This window comes from Vulpes lagopus, chromosome 4 (assembly GCF_018345385.1).
Source record: "Vulpes lagopus strain Blue_001 chromosome 4, ASM1834538v1, whole genome shotgun sequence".
Taxonomy (NCBI): domain Eukaryota; kingdom Metazoa; phylum Chordata; class Mammalia; order Carnivora; family Canidae; genus Vulpes; species Vulpes lagopus.
In genome coordinates, this window is record NC_054827.1 from 126,757,203 (window position 1) to 126,782,569 (window position 25,367).

Consider the following 25,367-nt stretch of genomic DNA (forward strand, 5'->3'; position numbering starts at 1 on the left):
GGCGACGAGGGGCTGCGGCTGCGGCTGCGGCCGGCCGGGCCGTGCAGCGGGGAGAGGCGGAGGGCGGGGCCGGGGGAAGTCGGCGGGGGCTGCCTCGTGTGGGAAGGGGGGCTCGAAGGGGAAGGGCTTTGCGCCCATGTCCCCGGGAAAGGGGAGGTAGCGGGCCCGGGGCGCCCTTGGCGGTGCTGCGGGAAGGAGCAGAGGACACGCGGGAGCAGCCGGGCGGAGGGGCCCGGGGCTCTGGAAACCGGCCAGGCGGGAGGCTTCGGCTTATGTCTGGCTGGATCCTTCGGATTGGGGTTTTGGTGGGATGGAGATTTTCTCAGCACATTCAGACTTTCTTTTTTTTAAAGATTTTATTTATTTATTCATGAGAGACACAGAGAGAGAGAGAGAGACACAGGCGGAGGCAGGAGCAGGCTCCTCGCCGGGGGCCCGACGTGGTGGGGCTGATCCCGGGACTCCAGGAGCGCGCCCTGGGCCGTCCCACGTTCAGCCTCTCCGAGGAATCCCCATGTCTTTGAGAAAAGAGCGTTAGCAGATCGCACAGATGCTTCCTCGGGAGATGCAGAGGTCGCCGGGACCGAATGGGAACTGCGCGCGATCCTGCGGTCCCCTCTGGGGATACCCCCGGCCCACCCTGTGGACCTGGTAGAAGGGCGCGTGCTCAGTGTCGGGGCTTCAACGCCACAGGGAACCCAGTGTGCTCGGGGTGTTTCTCTATGTACGAAGTGCGCAGCTCGCGCTCTGTGTTTCAGGGAATACGCACAGCCCACCTTTTGAAAACAATGCCACCCCCCCCCTTTTTTTCCCGTAATGGGAGATGAGACAAGCCCAGGTAGATGTTACCGAAGCTGGTTATCTGTACCGAGCAAGCAGAGATCTCACTTTGCTGTTCTCAGAAACTTAGAGACCTGTCTGTATTCTGTCGTTGTGTGCCCACACTGGAGACTTGACATGCTGGTGGGGGCACTACAGTATCTAAGGCTCCACTTTTTCCTCATCTCGTTGCCACTAAATGTTACTGTTGCATGTTGGTGATGTCCCTGCCACATCCTCTCAAAGTGGCGTCTTAAGGAAGGAAGGAAGCACAGTTGCCTTCACAATCCCCTAAGAAGAATGGACATGTACACATTAGAATACAGTCTTTATAATTCAGAAATGGTTTACTATGATCGATTACACGTGGCTCAACCTAGTATATAGTTTCAGGGAGTTCAGTGGCCGCAGAATAAGGTCTCTTGTTTTAATGTTTGAAACTAGAGAAGAGTAGAACTGAAATGATAGCCCTTCCCTGGCAGAAGAGGAAGCCTGGGTATGGTGGAAACTCTTTCTCACCTCTCATGTCCCTTTCTTCACTCCCGATGCCTCCCCTCTTCTTCCCTTGTCTTTCTACCTCTGTGCCTGCTGTTTCTGGTTGATTATCTTGCTGCTTTCTCCCATGATTGTCTTCCTCTTCTGTAGCTTTACAATCATGTAGATTTTGATTTAAAGTATTTGTTCTTATTTTGTAGCATCTTATACTCCCTTTCCTTATTTAAATAATAAAAAAAAGACTTAAGTTTGAAAGTCTCAGAAAACATACAGAAGCCGTTTTTTTTTTTTTTTTTTTTTCATATGAGCTCAACATCCTCTCAATGTGATGAATGGGCCAGAATAGACATAAGATTCCCTCATGCAAAGGAGCATCACTTTAATGGAACTGTTGAGTCTCAGCTGTAAGAACACCTTATAATTGAGACCACTTGTGGTATGGTGCTTTTGATAACTGACACCCTGAAGACTGACCTGCTTTACATCAAACCCTGACCTGCAGTATATACTCTATAGGGTTGTAGCAGTAACTGGAGTGTCAGTCACATGCATGTTTAAAAATCAAGACATTTAATACCTATCAGGCGCTTTCCAAGAGCAAAACTGTCATCCAGTCCTGTGTGTTTAAAGCAAGATGAGAAATACCAAAGTCTGCTGCCGCTCCACAAGACTGTAAAACCCTCCAAACTATCCTGGGCCATTGATGGTCCTTAACCAACCAAGAGAGGACTGACCATAGCAGACCAAATCAGCCTTCTACCCAAAGAATTGGAGCCTTGGACATCAATATCTAACTACTGCTGAGGCTCCTCTGCTATATAGATTACTAGTTCCCAGATTCCTGGAGCAAGCGGAGATTACAAGGCTATTCTGACCCTTTTGTTCTGAGGTCACACTGGAGAGTGGAGAGGGAAGATCAAGAGAGGCCCGTCATTCTGTCCCAGGCAGGGAGCTCACCAGCCTTTCTCCCCAGGTAACAGAGGCCGATTTTTGGATACTTTCTCAATTACAAATGGCTTCTAGTCACTGTGATTATTGCCTTTTTCTTTTTAGATTTGAAAGGAATATCAAAGAGCATATATATTTATTCACCCAACAAATATGTACCAGGCACTCTGTTAGATGCCAGGGTATTGCAGTGAGCAAAACCTCCCTGCTGTTATGGAGCTTGCATCCCAGCAGAGAAAAACAGGCAGGAAGTAATGTGTCATAGGTTCTATGGAATAAGTAATGCAGGGTGAGGGTAGAAAGGGTTGCTGATTTGTGTTCAGTAAGTTTTCCGGGGAAGATTTCAGTAAGGTGATACTTGAGCCATCACTGAAGGACCTGAAGGAGCCATCTAGCTATATGGAGCTGAGCATTCGAAGTAGAGACCAGTCAGTGTGGAAGGACTGAGGCAGAATCTGGTGAAGGAGAAAGTGATAGAAGGTAAGATAGGAGTAGCCCCCCTGCCCTCCACCCTCTTTGCAGACCTGGTAGATTGAAAGAACATGAGTTGGAGGGTGGGGGGGGCGGGGAGGGGCGGTGAGAGGAGCCTCTATGAATTGAGTATGCAGTCCTGCTGGAGTGGTCAAATACTCCTTCCTTTTAAGAAGTGACACAATCTGTGTCTTCTCTCCTGCTCCCCTTACCTTAGGGGTCCTCACCTTCAGCACTGATGACGTTTTTGGCTGGATGGTTCTTTGTTGTTCTGGGTTACCCTCTGCACTCTAGGCTATTCAGCAGCATCTCTACCCTCTACCGACAAGATACCAGTAACAGCTCCCTGAGTTTGACAACCAAAAACGTCTCCAGACATCATCTAATGTCCCCTGGGGTGGAGGGGACAAAATCATTCCCAACTACCTTACATCAAATTTAGTGCCTAGTTCTAGTGTTGGCCCTCTATAACTTCTCTTGGTTCCATGCCTTTCGGCCCATTTATACCACCCTAATATAGACCTTCATCACTGGAGTTTTTGCATCCTTTCCGAAGTATATTTTGTGTCTCTTTACCCTCTATCAGAAGATTAATTATCAGAAAATTCAGCTATCACATTTCACTCTGCTTGTGTGCAGTGGGTTCCACTTCTAAACCCCCTAATCCCAGTCTTGTTATATAGGTACCCGAAGCCCTTCAAACCCCACCCCCAAGCTGTCTCCAACCTCGTGTCACTCCTTTTTTATATTCTCTTTTCCAAACAAATTGAATGCCTCCAAACCCACCTGACCTCCACGTTTTCTCGTCCAGTTGGTCTTTGCTTCTATTGTTGGCTGTATGTGCAAGGCCCACCTTTCCAATTACCAGCTCTGTGTTGGGGAAACCTTGAAGGTCCAACTCAAATGCCTTATTCTCAATGAAGACTTAATTCCTCTACTCCTCCCTCTCCTTTTCCTTGCTCCAAATCAGCTAACACTAATATCTGTGTCTTATTTTCTAGTCCCTTGTATATAAATGAGAGGGATGTCTTACTTCTTTGTGTTCTTTACATCTCCAAACATTGTGTCTTAGACAAAATAAGTAGCAGTTGAATGTCTTCAGTTGTCCTGAAGTGGCATGGTCCTAAACTGTGGAAACTTCGTTGCCACATTGATACTGTAATCTAAAAAAATTTAACACTGTTAAAGATTCTCAAATTCCTGAGGCTGTAAATATTGATATTGTATAACATTGGAGATTTTTAACATTTGTTTGTTTGTTTTTTTTTCCTCTCCAGCCTGCCTACCAGAACCTGAGGCAACGTGTTGACAACTTTGTTGCGAACCACTTGGCAACTCATACTTGGAGTCCCCACCTCAATAAGAACCAGCTACGAAACAACATTAGACAGCAAGTGCTCAAGTAAGTCTCAGCCTGGAGGCTAGCTTGACAATGTCTACCTACCCTGGAAGGCAGACATATTACATGGAAGTCTGATGATGTTTTGTCAAGTTTGGTTGGCCGCTTTATATATGTTACAGTATAATTTTAGAGTGAGCTCTGAAATTCTAAATTTTAGAATTCTAAAATGAATTCTAAAATTCACTTCACATTCCTCCATAAATTTTAGTCTGATTTTCTCCTGTAGACCTGTGGAAATACCTGAAGGAAAGGATGACAATGTGACTTAAAACAAAACAAAAAAACATAGGGTAGAATATTAATAGATGATAAGTGCCAGAATATCTTCTACAGTTCATTCACAACCATTTTCTTAACCCTAAAAAATCAGGCTTTTTTCTTGCTCTTTGACAAATAAAAAAGATATTCTAGATTATTGCAACTAAAATAATTTGGTCTGATTTGAGGCTGTGTCTTCAATCTTCTAATACACCCACCACCACCACCTTTTTTGGCACTTAACTATGACTTTTAACTCTGCTTTTTAGTGATGCTATGGGAAAAAAAAAAAAAAAGGAAAGTGTGTTGGGATCTGTCAGAGCCTCTTTTGAGTAAACATAAGATAAAGAGAATGAAAAGAGCTGAAATGTTTAGAGGGACCTAAAAAAAAAAACCCACCATATTTGTTCCCAAAAAAGCAGATTTACAATACTATCTTGTTCTTGAATATAAATATTTGCCAAGACAAGAAGACCTTGACACTGGATCTCTGCTTCACCCTCCCAGCTGAAGGGGTGCCTGTTATTTAAAGAGTGCCTAGTCTTCCTCTCTTGACAAATATTTTCACTCAAGCCCATCTTTTAGAATGAAATGTGACTTTTAAACTGTTAAGCAAATCCATTTTCTGCCTGCCACCTCTTCATACCCTCTTCTCCCGTAGGAACCTTGCCAGCCTATAGTGTGCATACTTCACTGATAGTTGTACCTGCAGGAAACTCCACAAACAGAACTGCATACTCTGGTTCAAAGAGCCATTTAGCCCCAGGTAATCCTAGAAACTGGGAGCCTGGGGGCTCAGACTGTCTCCTACCACCTGAGAAGGGGGAAATTTAACAATAGGTTTAAAGTCTACATTTTAAAGGATGTTTGAGGAACCTCTTAAAAAGCCCAGGAGAGATGAACAGTTGCCAGGGAGGATTGCATTGTAAGACTGAGAAAAACCAAAGCCTTTCCTGAAAACCTGAGGCCGTAGAGGTCTGTTGGGTGTGGGGAAACAAACCTAGGGGTAACTACTCTCTGGGTTTTCAGGAGAACAGTAGCCATAATAGCAAGGGGGGAGGGAGAGAGGGTAGGAGGGTGGGGGGCACTGGGTCTGGAAGCCTACCAACAATGCCATGCACACCCCCTACTTCTACAGAGTACTCCTAATTACTGAGTGCTTTCACCCTTGTCACAAATGATTATATTGCTTTATAAAGTTTTTTCAGGGGTTGGGGGGGGGTGCATTCTTTTTTTTCATATGTTAAGATACTAAACTGGAAGGCTGATTTACTGCTTAGCATACAAAATCTATAGAGGAGAGAAGCAGTCATTTATTAGTTTCTTGTCCTTGTAAAATCAAGCACTTAACAATTCTTAGAGCACCAATAAAAGTTATTTTCACAGAATCTTGTTTGGTGAGGGGTTGCTGTACCCCATCATTAATGGGTTCTTGTGACTACCAGCAGTTACTATGTGGCGGATGCGGAACTGGCTTCTAGAGATGTTTTGGAAGGAAAGGGTGTTCTCTTGGAGAATTTAGTCATTGCTCTACTTGGGACGTCTGTCAATTTTTTTCTAGCTATGTTATTTATTTTTAAATAAAATATTCTCTCACTTAAATTCCATTAGTAAAGTTTTATGTTACTGTTTATAACATTTTCAGGCTTCCTTAAAGAAAGACGCTACCGTATTTAGTCGTGTCCAACTACTGGTATAGGGAGGGACTAACCCCTATAAACACAATTTCAAAACAATTTTTCACACAGAGACTTTGAGAAATATTCATTTGACCATTAGCTTGAACCATCTACAATTGCCATTTTTGTGGAACAAAACCTGGCTAATATCAGCACTTTTGAATGGTTCGATTTAATCATTGATATTCTGACACTTTAAAAAAAAAAACTGGGTATCTGCATTTATGTTCTTTCTCAATATTTGCCAGAGTTTAGTATTTAAATGAAGACTACAGCCTACCTGTAATCACAATTCCATATCACCACATGTATTCTGCATTGGCTTTTATTTAATTAAAAAGCTAATTTCAAATCTACATTAAGCTGAATACAAAGACTTAGTGAAGGAGGCCTGGTGGTCTTGTTTATAAAAATGGGCTACTGTCCTTTGGCCTTAAAACTTCAGGAAAGGAACTTCAAACAGCTTTGTGTTTTGCATGTTTCAGTGCCAGAGCATACGAGTAGACCCAGGCATCCACTGTCAGGTGTTCTTCAGCTACCAGAACATCTAGTAGTCTTTTTATGCATTCATTTGAACAGCAGAACCTAAAATGCTAGCTAGATAGTTCTAAATAGTGATCTTAACTGAACAATTTAAAAGGAAAACAAGGAAGGAGCTCTAATCAGGAAAATACCACCTACTGGCGCTTTTGCCTTTGTCCTTAGATGGATACAGGGCTTCGCCTTCTCCCCTCTGGTGAGGCACCTGTGACCACACCGCACTCGAGTAAGCCCACTAAGAGCTGACCTCGGTGGGAGACTAGGACTCGCCTCCACTTTAAGATCAGAGCTGACCTCAGTGGGAGACTAGACTGAAGTAGACAAAGACCTGGAATATAAGCAGAGAGAGGCCACAGCAATAATTTTAGGGTCAGTGGGTTTTATTTTTTATGTGATACCTTTGTATTGTGCCTTAAAACATTTTTAAGGTTGCTTGTCCTTGTTTTCTTTTCCACCTGCTACATTTTGAAGGCACCTCTAAGATATAACAATGTTTGTAGGATTTGCGCTTTTTTTTTTTTTTTTAATCTTAGAACTTTAAAAAGCAGGTTACCTACTTTGTGCAGTGTTGACTCATTTTTCTCTATGGCCCACATAAGTAAAATCATAGTACCACAAGGCAGCAAAGTGCCTCAGGAAATGGAAATCAAATTCATCCTCTACTCCAGACAGAGCTGCACTCAAAAATAGCATTGTAAAAATATAAGAACACCCCCCCCCCCCCCGCCCCATTCTGCAGAGGGAGCCTGAAGCCTAGAAGCTGGAAGGGACAGCCCCTGGCTCTTCCAGCACTATCCAAGGAACATTAGCTCCTCAGGTGGTTCGGTCTACTTTGCTGTGTTTTGTTTTAGAATTAAGTTTTAGGTACATTACTTAAATCTGTGTCCTCTTATTTTACTCACACTTTTGTGATTTTCTGCACTTTTCAGACTTTGTTGTCTCCTTTGCTTCTCTGTTTCTTGTGTTTATCTCTCTAAACCCATTCTTCTTTGTGTGCAAATCAAGGCTCAGTACAAATGTCTCCCCTTTGTGAAGCATTCACAGATTACCTTAAACATATCTAGTGATTCTTTATTCTACTCTTTCCCTACAGTATATGGTGTATTGTAATGCCTGTTATCTGGTATTTTAATTGTTTGTGTCTATCTCTCCTGCCAGACCAAGGATCAGGTCTGATTTGTAGTGAACCAGTGACTAGCATGGTGCCTGTTAAGACACTCATAATTGTTGAATGAATAAATCATAAGTTTTTATAGCAGGAAGATATTCAAAGAAAGCCAGAAGTCTTAAGTTTTATTTTTGTTTTTCTAAAGCTTGCTTGCTTGCTTTTATTTTTGGTAAGTTTGATGAAATTATACTCTGTATGTGTTCTTCAGTTTTCCTAGAGATCCTAATACTTAAAAAAGGCTTACATATTTCTGCTTAAAAAAAAAAAAAAAGTTGTAGAGTCCGTAGGTTTATTTTATACCCAGAACTCAGCTTTTATGTTCATCTACTCCCATATGCCCTGCCAGGGTTAGGGTAAGGTACGCATCACTTGTAAGTGTGGGCTCTAGATATAGTGTATTGTATCTAGTTTTAAGGGTGTTTTGTTTTTTATTTTGTCTACTTCAGTATTTCCACTTGTGACACTGGTGGTAAAAGGTATACAGACTTTCTTGTAGTGTGGTATATTTCCCACTGCCTGTTCTCCATATATGGAGTTGAGTGGTTTGGGGCAATTTAAGGTTGAACATATATGTAATAGGTAACAATTTTATTTAAAAGTAATTAATGCAGATAAAGTAAAAAAAAAAATTTTTTTACCTCTCTGTAAAAATTATCTTGTGTTTCAGATCAGGAATGTTGGAGTCTGGTATAGACCGAATTATTTCTCAGGTTGTGGATCCAAAGATCAACCACACATTTAGACCTCAAGTGGAGAAAGCTGTGCATGAGTTTTTGGCTACACTAAATCACAAAGAGGAAGCAAGTGGCAGTACAGTCCCTGATGATGAGAAACCAGACTCTTCCATCATTACACAAGGTGCCTTGCTTTTACTCTTGGTCAGTTCCATTGCTTTGCTTCTTGAACTGAGTATCAAGTTAGAGATATTTAGTTCCTTAAAACATCTCTCCTTGGCTGCTCTAGTGAAATTATATTTGTTTTAAATATCCCCTATATTCCTCAACTGACAGAACATTTCTTTTTTACATTAATGCAAAATAATAGACATTTTACTAATATACTGAATGTGTGTGTGTGTGTTTCAATAGAAGGAATAATTAAAATTTAAACTAAAGAGAATTACCAGATTTGCATGGTAGCTTTCCTATGATTTAGTATTAGAACAGTAGAGAATTTATAATATGCTAGGTATTAGCACTGGTATCTGAAAGTCTAAAGGTATATGAATGGCCTTTATAGCATATGTGTCTTATAAAGATGATAGTGGCTTGTAGCATTAATTCAGAGGGGCTTACCTTCTGCATATATTTTTTCTTTTTTTACTTTAAATATTTATTTATTTATTTTAGAGAACGCACGCACGATCACAGGGAGGGGAAGAGGGAGAGGGAGAGAATCCTCAAGCAGACTCCCCACCAAGTATGGAGCCCAATGTGGGGCTCTATCCCAGGACCCTGAGATCATGACCTGAGCCAGAATCAAGAGTCGGCCATTCAATCAACAGCTATCAAGGTGCCCTTGCATAATTTTTTTCTAATATTTGTCTTTTCCTCAAAGGTATCCCAACTCCTGGACCCAGTGCTAATGTAGCCAATGATGCCATGTCAATCTTGGAAACCATAACTTCTCTTAACCAAGAAGCTAGTGCAGCCAGGGCTTCGACAGAAACGTCAAATGCCAAGACCAGCGAGAGAGTATCCAAAAAACTCCCTTCTCAGCCAAGCATGGACACTAGTACTGAAAAAGAGAGAACTTCAGAGGACATGGCCGAAAAAGAAAAATCTGCATCCGACTCTGCAGGGGAAGGACAGGAAACAGCCCCTAAGTCTGAAGAATTTACTGATCTCCCTTGTCCAGTTGAAGAAATTAAAAATCATACAAAAGAGAGCAATAGTTCAATTCAGTTAATTAAGGAGGTTCAACAGGAAAGCAGTGACCAAAAAAACAAATCAACAGACAAAGGTGAAAAGAAGCCAGAGAGCAATGACAAAGGAGAAAGAAAGAAAGAAAAGAAGGAAAAGACTGAAAAGAAATTCGATCACTCAAAAAGGAGTGAAGAATTACAAAAAGTGAAAGAGGAAAAGCAAGTAAAGGAAAAAGAAGTAGAGTGTTCAAAACTCCCTTCAGAAAAGAACAGTAATAAAGCTAAAACCATTGAAGGGACAAAAGAAGGTATATAAAAACTTGCAAAAATCTACAACTGTTTACAGATCAAAAATTATCCGGGTGGGGGTGTCAAATTATCTTTCAAATTTTAATAAATTTATCTGATACTTGTGTTTCAAAAGCCTAAAAACTCCTATCCCCTTTGCTAAAGAATAAAAAACAAACATTTGTATATTCTATGTCAGTGTACCAACTCACAAAGTAAATCAATAGAAAAGCTCTAAACCTTATCATTTAACCTGTAACTTATGCACACATTATTTCAGTCAATTTAATTCATTAGTTGTACATCCTAATCTTTATAATAATTAGTAAATATTTCACTTTCTTAACATTTGCTGTTGTGTATGTCATTTACATCATAAATTAGTTATTTTTATAGAATACTAGTTTGCCTTTTTTTTCTCCCCAAAACAGCTCTACCTTGATACTCGTTATAAATGATGAGAGGCTTCTATTTCTTTCCATTTTTTGAGCAATTTTTATTTTTAAAGTTGAAGGTATTTGACATGTACTTAATGCAGAAAATTATAAATGTAATTTAGGAACTGGGTGCTGAATATGTTCTTCTTGTAACAACATGATTTATCTTCATGTTTTATTTCCTTCTTGAAGATTGCTCTTTGATAGATTCTGATGTGGATGGACTTACAGACATCACAGTTAGCTCTGTCCATACCAGTGACCTTTCATCTTTTGAAGAAGACACTGAGGAGGAAGTTGTAATGTCTGATAGCATGGAAGAAGGAGAGATTACATCAGATGGTAAAGCATTTTACTTAATAATGCCTCTGTGAAGCTTCCCGTCGAGCATTATTTGTATATTCAGATGGCTATATCGTGAAAGACAGTGTGGTATAGTGGCAAGAGCATGGGACTTTGTAGTTGGAAGATTTGTTTCTGAGTCCCAGCTCCGAGGTTGTCTGTCTGAGCAAGCTTGGTAAGTTACTCAATAAGCCTTGGTTCTCCATCTTTTAACTCCATTCCCCAGGTTTATTAGAAAATGTAGATGAGACAGTGTATATTAAGATGCTGTATGTGTGAGTGTATGTATCTGGGTTCGTATGGGTGATGTTGAAGGAGCATAGTCCACAAGATTGTTCTTACTTCTGATACCAGTTGCAAATGTAGGGTCTTCAAGCCTACACTTAGGTTTGATAATTTCCTAGAAGGACTCACAGAACTCCCTGAAATCGGCTTTAAAATTTATGATTATGGTTTATTACAGCTGAGGTACACACATTAAAATTAGCCAAGGTAACAGGCACATAGGCTGGAGTCCAAGAAAGTTCCAGATGAGGAGCTTCCAGTTGTCCTTTTCCAGTGGAGTCATGGAGAGCATTACTTTTCCTGGCATTGATATCAGACAATATATATGACTAATTGCCAACCAGGGAAGCTCGCATAAGCCCCAGTGTCCAAAGTTTTTGCTGGGGCTCTATCACATAGACACAGTGTCTGATCTCAGTCCCCAACGCCTCCATAGATCAAGCTGACACCCCCTGTCCCAAATCTCCCAACCCAGATCATTCTGTTAGATGAGTTAACTTGACTGTAGACCCCCAGGCAAACAGATTCTCCTGTCAACATGACATTCCAGAGACTTTGAAATTGATTCCACCCAAGAAGCTAGAACATAGTTTTGTCTTGTCCCAGGGCAAAACCATACTTCATGGTTTGTTTTTCAGCTAACCCATATTAAGCGCACTGTGATCCAGGCATTGTATTAAGTTATCTAATATTAGAGTGTACTAGCTTCTGTAATCCTCACAGTAGCCCTGAGAAGTAGGTCCAGGTGAGGAAATAGTCATCAAGAGAAGGGATCCTGTCTAGGGTCACACAGCTTTTGAGCTCCAGTGCCAATTTCAAACCTGAGACTGGGCTTCTAACCAACACTTTGTGCTCCTCTGTATCCCATAATTAAGTTCTGCTTATGACCTTTTTTAAAAATCAAATATTTCAATTACTTACAAATAGCATCTTGTAAATTTGCCATTGGCTTTTGGAGAGAACACCTGGAGAGAAAATCCTAGAGGAGAAAAAGTGGATGCTTTTAATTCCATGGATATATTTTTCAGTCTCTCCTGTTTTACATTCTTCATATCCCCAAAAAACAAAATGACCAGCCCAAAAAGCAACATCAGCATTCACTGTTTTTCATATCTCCTTGTGAGGTCAGTTCTGTAGGCCCTATGTAGGATGAATACCATTCATCCTGTGAGCACCCTACTTTCTGAAGCCTGATTAAAATTCTCATTCTAGGTGCTTTTGTGGGGCTTCTCAAATTTTTCCCTGGACAGGACTAGGGTTTTACATGTGTGATATCCAAAAAGTAAGAAGGTGGGGCACTTGGGTGGCTCAGTAGGTTAAGCGTCTGCCTTCGGCTCAGGTCATGATCCAAAGGTCCTGGGATCGAGTCCCACATCAGGCTCCCTGTTCAGTAGGAAGCCTGCTTCTCCCTCTCCCCCTGCCTGCTACTCCACCTGTTCTCTCTCTCTCTCTCTCTCTCTCTCTCTCTCTCTCTCTCGTCTCTGTTAAATAAGTAAAATCTTTAAAAAAGTAAGATGATTATTTTAAGAGTACTAAGTGGTAGGAAATAAAAACCTTGCTTACAAATTTTCTACTTGTTATATAATGGGGCAGCGTACCTTCCTAAGGTAGAGGCATTTTATTTTTAAGATTTTATTTGTTTGTTTGTTTGTTTGTTTATTTATCTATGAGAGAATAAGCAGAGGGAGAGAGAGAAGTAGGCTTCCTGCTGAGTGTGGAGCCCAACACAGGGCTCAGTCCCAGGACCCTGAAATCAGGACCTGAGCTGAAGTCAGGTACTTAACCAACTGCCTACCCAAGCACCCCAAAGCAGAAGGATTTTAGTATATACTTGGTGGAGGGCCAGTTATTAACTCTTGCCTCTTGCATAAATGAGAGACTTTTAGGTGGTCATTAAAATCTTGAATTAAAAAAAATAAAGTGTGGCTTAGAGTAAATCTGTTCAGTCTTATAATGGTAGAATATTCATACCAAGTTCACTGGCATACAAATGAGAATTAACTGTTTGTTTAGGGACCATAAATGACAAGAGATATAATTTTTCTTTTTCTTTGCTTCTTTATGTGTGAGAAGCTAATTGTAAAAAAATAAAGTAAGATATGGATTACAGCCTTCAAAAATGTTTATTTCTGATTTTTTGCATACTGATATTTCCCATTGGACCTATAAATACACTTTAACTACATTGGTATTGCTTTTGCTGCTTGATGTTGATCAAGCATAGTATTGATTTTATTGGCATTTCATAGAAGCACTCCTTTTTCTATTGGCTTTCTTCCAGATGAAGAGAAGAACAAGCAGAACAAAACAAAAACTCAAACCAGTGATCCCAGTGAAGGAAAAGCAAAAAGTGTACGGCATGCTTATGTTCACAAACCATATCTTTACTCAAAGTATTACAGTGATTCTGACGATGAGCTTACTGTAGAACAAAGGCGCCAGTCAATTGTAAGTCAGACTTGATCTCTTGCTATTTTAACCTATTTAATAAGGTTTGAAAACTAGTCTGTGTACAGGGCACTGGGCAGCGCAACAAACCGTAGCACATCAGTTCTGCCTTCGGAACCTGGCGTTTAATGAGGCAGAACAGACATAAACATGGGACATAGGTGTTTGTGTCATTATGATCAATAGTGAAAAACTAGTAATGAATGCTTCACAGGATGGACATGTTTGAATCCAATGTGGATTGAGCCGTACAGAGGATGTGCAGCCATCAACAGATGGGAAGTGCAGTCTACATATTTTCTAGTTACAAGATGTGTCCTTGGATTATTATATTGTTGCTTCATCATATGTGTATATCAGTTTTAAGATGATTCACAGTTTTAGAAATATTAAAATAGGAATTGGACATCTTAGAATAAGAAAATATTAGAAAAATTATTTGAAGGAAGTAGAAATGCTGATAGTGGCTTATCTCTTTTTTTTTTAAAGATGTATTTATTTATTCATGGGAGACACAGAGAGAGAGAGAGAGGCAGAGACACAGGCGGAGGGAGAAGCAGGCTCCATGCAGGGAGCCCGACGTGGGACTCGATCCCAGGTCTCCAGGATCACACCCTGGGCCAAAGGCGGCGCCAAACCGCTGAGCCACCTGGGCTGCCCAGTGGCTTATCTTTTGAGAAACTTACTTCATCAGGAGTTAATGCCTGTACTTAGGGTTTTTGGCACTTTGAGACTTTGAGTTCTGAGCAGAGAAAGGATGGTGGGAGTAACCGAGAATGACTGGATTCTTGGTTGTTTTTTTTTTTTTTTTTTTAAATAGGAAAGCAGAAAATCCCATGTTCAAAACCTGGGTCCTGAGAGCATAACTAGCAAGTTGTATTTGTTGTACCTACTAACTAGTCCTTTACCTGGCGCTTTGCTTCAACTTTTCAACCTTCTCCTTGAAGAATAATTTAAAGGTTAACAGAGATTCACCTATGTATACTTGATGTTCATATATATTTTCACAACTATCTTTTTTTTAATGCAATGGGATTTTGTTTATTGTGGTTTTTTTGGTTTTTTGAGAGTGAGAGCAGTGGGGCAGAGGGCAGAGGGAGGCAGAGAGACAGAATCTTAAGCAGACTCCATGCACAGTGTAGAGCCCCACATGGGACCTAGTCTTACAAACCTGAGATGATGACCTGAGCTGAAATCAATAGTCAGATGCTTAACTGACTGAGCCACCCAGGTGCACCTCACAGCTCTCCTTCTAATTAAACTAACTGGTTTATTAAACCACCATTTCCCAAAATAATGCCTTTGGTATCATATCTGTCTGTTACTCTTCTGGTAGTTTCCAAATTGTGTAATGAATATGTACCTTTGCAAAGCTTATTATTTTGTAAGAACATTTGAAGGGCAAAAATTTTTTTTCAGTTGTTTTTGCTTTTTCCTGATGGTTGGTAGGGTAATTGTGAATATTTTGTGGTTTTAGGCTAAAGAAAAAGAAGAAAGGCTTTTAAGAAGACAAATTAATAGAGAGAAACTTGAAGAAAAACGAAAGCAGAAAGCTGAAAAAACAAAGTTTTCGAAAGCTAAGAGTCAAGGTATAGGACATGTTAACTTTAATATTTTAAAATATCTTATATACTTCATTGTTTTCTATATATTCATATTACTTATGAGATTTTAAATGATCTAAATTCCATCTCAAAAAAGCTGCTGTATGAAAAAATGTGTATTTTCTTTAGGTATGGGAGATTTCCTATTTAATCTGATGTGTTGGATCACTTTTTAAATTCTATTTCTGTGTCTAAACATTCTATCAGGTACCAGCTTATTCAACTCATTTATTTCCCAATGATTGTGGAATTGAATTATCATTGGAAAATGAATTGTTAACCTGTGAGTAATCAAGCCTTGCTGGTGATGTTAGTAGAATTAATCTATGCTTTATGTTAACTAAAGTGACAGACATTTGTCTAGAATTGAACAAAACTGAACTTCCTCTGGGCACTGATCCTCTGTAGTATATAAAACCATACACACATACATGTGCATTTGAAATAAAGGTAAGACTCCTCCATCTAAAATTCTATTTTATTCCACCATAACTTCAGAATACTAAAGCCATAAAGCATTTTTGCAGTGATTAGAAAATCTTAATGAAAAAGAAATATTACACTGTTTATAAACTCTGTCCTGAAATTCAGTTTATTGATTCCTTCTTTCCTAGGCAAAAATAGTGTGGACTTAGAAGAATCATCAACAAAGAGTTTGGAGCCTAAAACCCCCAGAATTAAAGAAGTCCTTAAAGAACGGAAAGTTTTAGAGAAAAAGGTAGCCTTAAGCAAAAAAAGAAAGAAAGATTCAAGGTACATATTTTATCTGGCAGCATTCCCATTGTCACATTCCCTGGCATGCTTTCAGAAGAGAGCATTGGCAGTGACAATAAAGAGCCATACTGTGAATGTGTGTATCATTGCATGTTTATGAAAACTGTGGAGTCTCACTTTTCATATCATAATTCATTGTGTTAGTGTCTATAGTTCAAAGTAGTGTATCTTACTCTCTTTTTGGGGGGAGATCCCCAGGGCTTTTTCATAATCTGACAGCAGCTTTGGATTCTCCCTGGAAAAACGCACATCCATAGACACACTTTTTCTAGAATTTCAGTGAGTTTCTGGACCCTCTAGAACACTCAGGAAATATCCCCACTGTGGACATTCAATAACCTCTTATTTACAATGACTGCTTCCATCTTCCAGGCTTTTGGGCATTCTCTTCAACAGTACCTTATGCTTCCCCCCATAAACCAGAGGGCTGAACCAAATTCTTACTTATCATTGCATTCTCAGAGTGAATTCCATAAAACTTAGAAAGCTGAAGAGACTGAAAATAGCTCTGACATGCTGGGAGCCATAGGCAATAATCAGGATGCAATTATGTACGTTTGTCACAGACTTCAGGGTAGCTGAATCAGTAGTTGACAGAGCTCAGAGAAGTCTGCTCTCGGTTTTCTTACTGTAACTTATTCCTTTTGATCTGAATAAATATGACTTTCCTGTTTACTCAAAACATGCTAAGACTTTCAAAATCTATAGCCCATAAAATATTCATCTTTAAGCAACAAATCAGGAATTTTTTTTCAAGTATCCTTTGCTTTAGCACCAAAAGTAAGTTAGTCTGTGTCACTTTGAGAATTGTGTTTGCTTCTGTTGACTAAGATAGGAGTTAAATTGAAATGTAATGAGTCTTCATTTATGGATTAAGTGTTTATAATAAAGGAAAGAAAGCTAACCTTTTTTTTTTTAACCTTCCTAAGAAATTCTTATATTTGATTCAAATATATGACTTTTTCCTCCCACTTAGGAATGTTGAAGAGAATTCTAAAAAGAAACTGCAATCTGAAGAAGATTCCAAAGAAACTCTCAAGACAAGTGAGGTGTGTCTTAATAAAACCCATTTTAAATGTTCTTTTGTTAGATACAGGCCACTCAATCCTTTGAAGGAAAACTTAGAGCTAAGTTTGGTCTTTTCCAAGTTAAATTAAAAAATCCCTCACCCTCATCATTCTTGAATTGCCATCCTGTTATGGCCTAAATTCCTCATTTTGGCCAGTTGATTCCCGTGCTCTTTTATCCAGGTAATACCTACTTTTTTCTACTTTGCTTTCCCTTACCCCCCTAACCCCCCGCCCATTTCTTATATTGACAATAACAAAGTTGCTAGTAGTGATAATGGGAAAGAAAGCAGAGGGAGGCTGAAATCCCTATGCCATAGCAGACCATCCATTTCATTCTCTTGCATTTCATTATCTTCCACAAATGTACATAATTTTTTAGAGTGGATATAATCTTGCAAAAGGATTTTAACATTTCCTCTTACTCAGCGTTACCTACTAAGCTTCTAATCCTATATTTAATGATTGTATAGTATTCTTTTGAATAGACATACCATCATTTAAGCATTTCCTTAGAGTTGACCACTTAGATTACTTCCAAGTTCTGATCAATTTAAATAGTAAAAATATATTCAGTGAGTTCATTTCTTTATCTCATTTGGATTATTTTTTTGGGATAAACTTTTGCTTTCACTGGGTTTAAATCTTTATTTACTCTGCCATATTTATAATTCTGAAGCCAAACATTTTTTAAGTAGGCTCCACATCCAACCTGGGGCTTAAACTCATGACCCTGAGAGATCAAGAGTTTCATGTTCTTCCAAATGAGCCAGCCCGGCACCCCCATACCCAAACTAACATTTCCAAGGGAAAACTAATAATTTAGTAATTATTTGTTCATAGCCAATAAATCTTGATTTCTTTATTCAGAAATTGGAGGCATATTTATAAATATGTCCTGGTGTTTTTAATGGCATATTTTAAAATATTTAACTTCATTTTGTAATAAATTTCTTTGAAAAATTATCTCATAAAATTTTATTCACATTAATTGGTTGGAACTCACTATAAAATTAGGTTGATAAAATCCTAATTTTTTTCTTTGATGAGTTTAATTTTAATGTATTTTTTAGTATTTTGCTGTGTCCTACTCTGAGTTAGTAGAATTGCGTTGATCTTTGTAAGGAAGGTGCAATGATAAACTGACCCAAAGACACAGATCTTTCTGAGACCTTCAGCACATTATTTGAATAAGCATAATTACAGGTTGTAGTCAGTGAGTGTATTTAGTCAGCATTCACTTGTTAATATTAATAATCTCCTCAGTGCCATACTGCGGGGCAGGAAGGAAGGGTCAGATGCACTAGTTCATCAGTGTCTTCCTTTGGATACATAAACATAGCATGCTTTATATGTGATACAATTACTTACAGTGAGTTATTGTGTTACTGTGTGTATTGAATGCCCTACAAGCAGCCTGGATTCATGAGGTTTCCATAAATAATTCACGCTCCTAAATTAAAATTTAGGAAACCTTTATTTCAGTGAAATTTTTAAATTGTCTTCATCATCAGGTATTATGCTTTAGGTCTAAAATGAACATCAACTATCATTCATGCAGCTTATATTTATTAGTACTTACTGGGTATTAATGAGCTTTAATAATTTGGAGTTAAAGTTCTCCCAAGAGATGGATAAGTCTAAGGAGAAATAACTAGTCTCTGCACAAACATCTATGATGTAGTGGGAAGAGTCTTCAACTGAGAATGAAATCCTGTAAATTTGTTGTCTGGTTATCAGGTTATCGAGTCAGGCTGAGCTTCAGTTTCCTGGTGCATAAAATGAGATCACCAATACCTACCACAGGTTGCTGTCTAAGATTAAGTGACATGTGACACATGGTAGCATTCAGCATATCCACTGTCTCTAAATATTAAGTTTGAAAATAAAAATTGACTTTAGTATTGCTCATATTTTGACTTTTGTTTTTTTACAGCATTGTGAAAAGGAAAAGGTATCTTCTTCAAAGGATCTGAAGCATGTTCATGCCAAAAGTGAACCAAGTAAACCTGCCCGGAGACTTTCAGAGTCTTTGCATCCAGCTGATGAAAACAAAAATGAGTCCAAAATAGAAAGAGAACATAAAAGACGCACATCTACCCCTGTTGTGGTGGAAGGGACCCAAGAAGAGCCTGATACAAGAGATGGGAAAAGGCAAGTGGAACGGTCAGAAATTGGCACAGAAGAGCCCCAGAAACAGAAAAGCACACTTAAAAATGAAAAGCATCTAAAAAAAGATGATTCTGAAACCCCACATATGAAGAGCCTACCTAAGAAAGAGGCGAAATCCTCTAAGGAGAAGCCTGAAAAAGAGAAGACTCTGTCAGAAGACAAATTATTTGCAAAACATAAATATAAAGGTGACTGTCTGCACAAAACAAGTGATGAGTCTGAGCTTCACTCTTCCGAGAAAAGTTTAAAAGTGGATGAAAATATTCAAAAGCAAAGTCAACAAACCAAACTTAATTCAGATGATAAAACTGAACGAAAAAGTAAACATAAGAATGAAAGGAAATTATCCGTCTTAGGCAAAGATGGAAAGCCGGTTTCTGAATATATTATAAAAACAGATGAGAATGTTCGTAAGAAAACAACAAAAAAGAGCGGCACATATCAGCCGAAAAAACTAAGGCAGAGCACAAATCAAGAAGATCAAGTGATTCTAAAATTCAGAAAGATTCTCTGAGTTCCAAGCAACATGGAATCACATTACAGAGAAGAAGTGAAAGTTACTCAGAGGATAAGTGTGATACAGACTCAACTAATTTAGATAGTAATTCAAAACCAGAAGAGGTTGTTCACAAGGAAAAGCGAAAAACAAAGAGCTTACTAGAGGAGAAACTTATGTTAAGGTCTAACCAAAAGCCAAAAAGTCAAGGTAAACAGTTAAAAGTAGTTGAAATGGAATCACAAGAAACTGTCACAAAACAGACAGCCACTCCAAAACCAGATAAGGAGAAGAATACCGAGGAGAATGACCCAGATAAACAGCGAAAGTCTAAAGTTGAAGACAAACCTGAGGAAAGTGGTGTTGAAGCCGTATCAGATAGTGCCTCTACTTCACATGGTGCACAGAAGGATTCTAATCACAGAACCAAGTTAGCGTTAGCAAAGGAGAAATATAAGGCTGATAAAGATTCAGGCTCCTCCAGACCTGAGAGGAAGTTATCAGATGGGCACAAAAGCAGAAGCTTCAAGCATGGTAGTAAGGAAGTGAAAAAGAAGGAAGAAAAATCAGATGACAAGGATGGTAAAGAAGTTGACAGTAACCATGAAAAGGGCAGAGGGAATAGTTCACTTATGGAAAAGAAATTAAGTAGAAGGTTATGTGAAAACCGAAGAGGAAGCTTGTCCCAAGAAATGACCAAAGGAGAAGAAAAATCAGCAAACTCTTTGAGTGCTCCCCATATTTCCTCCATTCAGAAACTGAAAAAGACCAGTGATGTCACATTAATGCCTGAACAAGAGCCAATGGAAATTGATTCTGAGCCAGCTGTTGAAAATGTATTTGAAGTATCTAAAACCCAAGACAGCAATAATAATAATTCGCAGCAAGACACTGACTCTGAAAATACTATGAAACATAAAACCACTATCATGGTTCTAAATGATGAATTAAGAACTTCCACAGTAGATTCAAAAACAGCAGTTGTAGCCTGTAAATCAGGACGTGGGACAGGAGTTGTTAGTAATTCAGAAAAACACGCTGACCATAAGGGCACCCTGACTAAGAAAGTACATATCCAAAGTACTGTGTCCAAACTGAATCCTGGGGAGAAAGAACCCATTCAACAGGGAACTTATGAAACAAGCACGGACTCTGAAACTAGTCATAGATCATTCTGTCGAGCCCCATCAGAAAATGATAGGACACAAAAGAATCTGAAAAACACAACCGGACCCACTGAAGAACATGTTGCACAAGGACATGCTGATCATGAACATTCCCCAAATTTAGATCCTTCACCATCCTTAAGTTCAGTAACTGTTATGCCTCAGAAACAATCTCGTGATGCAGATGTAAATCCTTTGATTGAAAAAATGACTGTTTTAGAAGGCAGCACAGCCAGCACCTCACTCGTGGAGCACTCTGATATTCCTAACCAAAGTGCGACTGTTAGAGAACCAGAAGTCCCTAGGACACACGACAGCAAGGAAAGTGGGGTAGTTTCCACAGTAGATACTCCAACAAAAGCAAACATGGATAGCAGAAGACACATTCCAGAAGGTGACCAGCCCACTGTGCTGCACACTAGACAAGGAAAAGTAAACATTGACAGCAAGCTAACAGATGTGAATATGGAAAATGAGAATGCTAACAAGGCAGGCAGCTTGATGGACATGACCAGGAGAGAAAGTGACTTTAATGCAGAGCCCAGTTCAAAGCAGACAGTGAGAGCTGTACTAGAAAATGGCAAAAAGCATAGCATCACTATTGACCCTGCAGTAGGCATGAGTACAGAACAAGATGCTGAGACTGTACAACATAAATGTAGTAGTGGCCCAGGTGATACAGAAGACACATCAGTTGCAGTTGAAAGAAGGACTGAAAACAATGAGGTTGACACCAGTGCTGGAAGTAACGCTGCTTTCTCCGTGGTACAGCAGAGGAATGAAAAGACTGCCAATGGGGCAGCTGGGTCTGGCAGAGCAGAGAAGACTTCTCTTGCCAGTAGTACTGCAGGAAAGGATGAAGGTGTTCCCTTACACACAGTAAAGGCAGGGGATGCCACAACCACTTCCTCAGAAACAGGAGAGGGTGAGGTAGCTGTGCCCTGCACCAGCATTGAGGCAGATGAAGGCTTCATAACAGGTGCATGTTCTAGAAACAATCCTCTCCATGCTGGGGCAGAAGCCAGTGAATGCACTGTCTTTGCTGCAGCTGAAGAAGGTGGAGGTATTGTCACAGAAGGATTTGCTGAAAGTGAAACTTTCCTCACAAGCACCAAGGAAGGAGAGAGTGGAGAGTGTGCCATGGTTGAATCTGAAGAAAGGGCAGTGGAGCCTGTGGCTGCTCACACAATTACGGTTGAAGACAATGTCAACAGTGGTGTGACAGAAGAGAAAGATGATGCTGTCACTAGTGCTGGCTCTGAAGAAAAGTGTGATGGTTCTTCACGTAGAGACTCGGAAATGGCTGAAGGAACTGTTGCCTTTATTATTAGTGAGGTTGAAAGTGATGGCGCAGTGACAAGTGCTGGGACAGAAATAAGGGAGGGCTCCTTAAGCAGTGAAGAGGTGGATGGATTCCAGAGAAATCTGAAAAGAATGGACCCCAAAAAAGAGACTGAGGGGACTGTGACATGCACCGGAGCAGAAAGGAGAAGTGCTACCTCTGTTATGTGCTCCGTAACAGGCGCCGAGCAACAAGAGGAGCGTGTGGCCCTGGTCAGTAACGACACGCCACCAGGAACCAGTGCCCCCCAGGAAGGAGATGCTTCTGTGAATGATGGGGCAGAAGGTGAAAGTGCCGTCACCAGCACAGGAATAACAGAAGAAGATGGAGAGGGGCCAGCGAGCTGCACAGGTTCAGAAGAGGGCAGTGAGGGCTTTGCTCTAAGTTCTGAATCAGAAGACAGTGGAGAGAGTGCAATGGACAGCACAGTAGCCAAAGAAGCCACTAATGTGCCATCGGTTGCTGCTGGGCCATGTGATGATGAAGGAATTGTAACTAGCACAGGTGCAAAAGAGGAGGATGAGGAAGGCGAAGGGGTGGTGACCAGTACTGGAAGAGGAAATGAAATTGGTCATGCATCCACTTGCACTGGGACAGAGGAGGAAAGCGAAGGTGTATCGATTTGTGGAAGTGCTGAAGAAGGTGATAGTCAGATTGGTACTGCAGCCGGGTGCATGGGAGCTGATGCCGGACCTGCCATCACCAATGCCAATGAGAGCAATGTTGACAGCATGAGTGGTGCAGAGAAGGGCATGAAACATGTAGAGATCTGCTCCAGTGCAAAAGGGATTGTAGAAAGTAGTGTGACCAGTGCAGCTTCAGGGAAGGGTGAAGTGGCACCGGTTCCCGAGGGTTGCGAGGGTCCCATGACTAGTGCTGCTTCAGGTCAGAGTGACAGTCTGCTCAACAGAAAAGAAAAAGTTGAGGATACCACTATTTCAACTGGCTTGGTGGGAGGCAGTTATGAGGTACTTGCATCAGGGGCAGTCCCAGAACGGGAAGCTGGTCACACATCACCCAGTGGAAAAGAAGACGAAGGTATCATCACTTCTGTGGACCATGAAGAATGCGATGGCCTTATGGCCACCACAGCCAGTGATAGTGTTACTAACCAAACTTGTGTAGCTGGGGCCAAAAGTCCAGGCAAAGGCTTGATGATTTCCACCAGCACCACAAATGACTACACCACTCAGTTAAGCACAGTTACAGGCATGGAAGAAGGTCATTCAAGCGCCCTTCGAACTGGAGAAAGTATGGAAGGCACCAGAATAAACATGGAGGAATTTGAGGCCCCCATGCCTAGTGCGGTGTCAGGAGATGGAAGCCAACTCCCCGCGATGAGAAATGAAGAGAAAGATGAGTGTGCCATGATTTCCACGAGTATAGGGGAAGAGTTCGAAGTGCCCATTTCCAGCGCCACAACCATCACATGTGTGGAGAGTCAGCCGCCAGTGGCTGCCGCCGAAGAAAGCACTCCAGGCCCCAGCCTGGCAAGCACTGATGACTTTGAGGGGCCCATGCCCAGCGCACCCGCAGAAGTTGAAAGCCCTCTTGCCTCAACCAGCAAGGAGGAAAAAGATGAGTGTGCACTCATTTCCACCAGCATAGCAGAGGAGTGCGAGGCCTCTATTTCTGGTGTCCTTGCAGAAAGTGAAAAGGCGCGACCTGCTACCATCCTGGAAGAGAAAGACGGGAGTGCCATCATCTCCACCAGCTCAGGAGAAGACTGTGAGGGCCCTGTGTCCAGCGCTGCCCCTCAGGAGGAAGTCCAGCCCTCGGTCACACGAGTGGAGGAGATCAGTGACACCACCATGATTTCCACAAGCACCTCTGAAGGCTGCGAGGCAGTCATGATGGGCGCTGCCCCGCAGGATGATGAGCCACCCACCGCAGCAAGGATGGAGGACTTGAGTGATGCTGCCATCATCTCCACCAGCACAGCCGAGTGCATGCTGGCGCCCGCTGGCCTCGACAGGCATGAGGAGGGCCCGCAGACCGCAAGCAACCTGGATGGGAAAGAGGACACGTCAGCCACCAGGATGAACAAGAGCGAAGCCCCAAGTCCCAGCCTGATGGCTGAGAACAGCCATCTGCCCCCTGGGTCACTGGCAGAGAACAGAGCCATGGGTCCCGAGGAGGGGCACCACAGGCTGGCTGTCAACGTGCAGTCTGCTGTGGGTGGCCAACCAGGTGCTACGGGAGCACTGGAAGAGGGGTGCAGCAAGGATGGGCCCCATGAGGTGCCGCTGGCAGGGAAGGGACAGAGTCAGAACAGTTCGTGCCTCGGAAATGCTGCAGACAGGAGTGTGTGGCTGAGCTCTGTTCAGGGAGGGCAAGGCAGCCAGGAAGCAACTCCTGCAGGGCATAGCACCTGTTGGGCAGGGAGGGGCTTGAAGAGGGGAGCAGACTCACCTGAGGATCCAATGGGACCAGAGCAAATGGCGGGGCCGAGAGCTGAGGACCCTTCCCTTAGGACCTCCTGTTTGCCAGCAGTAAGTCTCGGTGCTAAGAAAGCTGATGATGTGCCACCTGCCAGAGACTCCGCAGGGGAGCTGCCCTCCCCTGAGCAGTCCTGGCCCTCAGCCCCCGTGAAGACCACCATTGAATGTATTAATGGCCGAGAATCAGAAATTGGCCCTTCCCAGGTGCCAGTCCTTCCAGCTGCCTATGATGGCAAACGGCTGGTTCAAGGGTCCAGTGAGAAAGCAGGAGATGGTAATGGCATGAGGAAATCATCCCAGCAGGAAGGAGACCTCAAGGTCACTATTCCACCTGAAGAAAATTTTCATGACCTAGGTGAGAATCTTTTAATAGTACATTTTAGCATTTTACAAAGATAATTGCATGTAGAGTACATTTAAGACAGTCTTCTGAAAGATGGTTTTGCTTCCAGAATGTCACAAAATAACTTCTAATGGGAAGGTTGAGCTTAGAAATTTGGATTTAAAAGCTGAAAACCTTAGACCCATTTTCCATGTGCCGGGAGAGCAGAGGCAGGAAGCTAGAGGACAGGAAGTCAGCCAGCCATGTGCCATCTGCGTGACTACTGCAAGTTACTAAAACTGACCCTCAGGCTTCTTGTCAAAATGAATACTAGCTTCCTGCAGCCCTGTGAAATGAGTATTTTTATCATCCTCATTTTACAAATGAGGAAATAGATTCCGAGAGTTTAAATAACTTGCATAGTACTTGAGGCCCTTGAGGAAAAAGTACCTCTGAGCGTCAGTTTTCTGTTGTATGAATTGGGATAATAGAGCAAAAACACACCAATCCAAAAAAAAAAAAAAAAAAACACCAATCCA

The 25,367-nt window shown here is 41.3% G+C and overlaps 1 protein-coding gene across 1 annotated transcript in view; it reads left to right on the plus strand.

Annotated features, from left to right (window-relative positions):
• BOD1L1 (biorientation of chromosomes in cell division 1 like 1) overlaps positions 1–25,367 on the plus strand; it is a 54,540-nt gene that overhangs the window by 813 nt on the left and 28,360 nt on the right. The window contains 10 exon segments of the mRNA XM_041751777.1: positions 4,011–4,135; positions 8,448–8,638; positions 9,338–9,952; positions 10,562–10,711; positions 13,278–13,444; positions 14,922–15,033; positions 15,663–15,801; positions 16,799–16,871; positions 18,826–19,471; positions 19,474–24,861. Coding sequence (XP_041607711.1) covers positions 4,011–4,135; positions 8,448–8,638; positions 9,338–9,952; positions 10,562–10,711; positions 13,278–13,444; positions 14,922–15,033; positions 15,663–15,801; positions 16,799–16,871; positions 18,826–19,471; positions 19,474–24,861 — 7,606 coding nt within the window.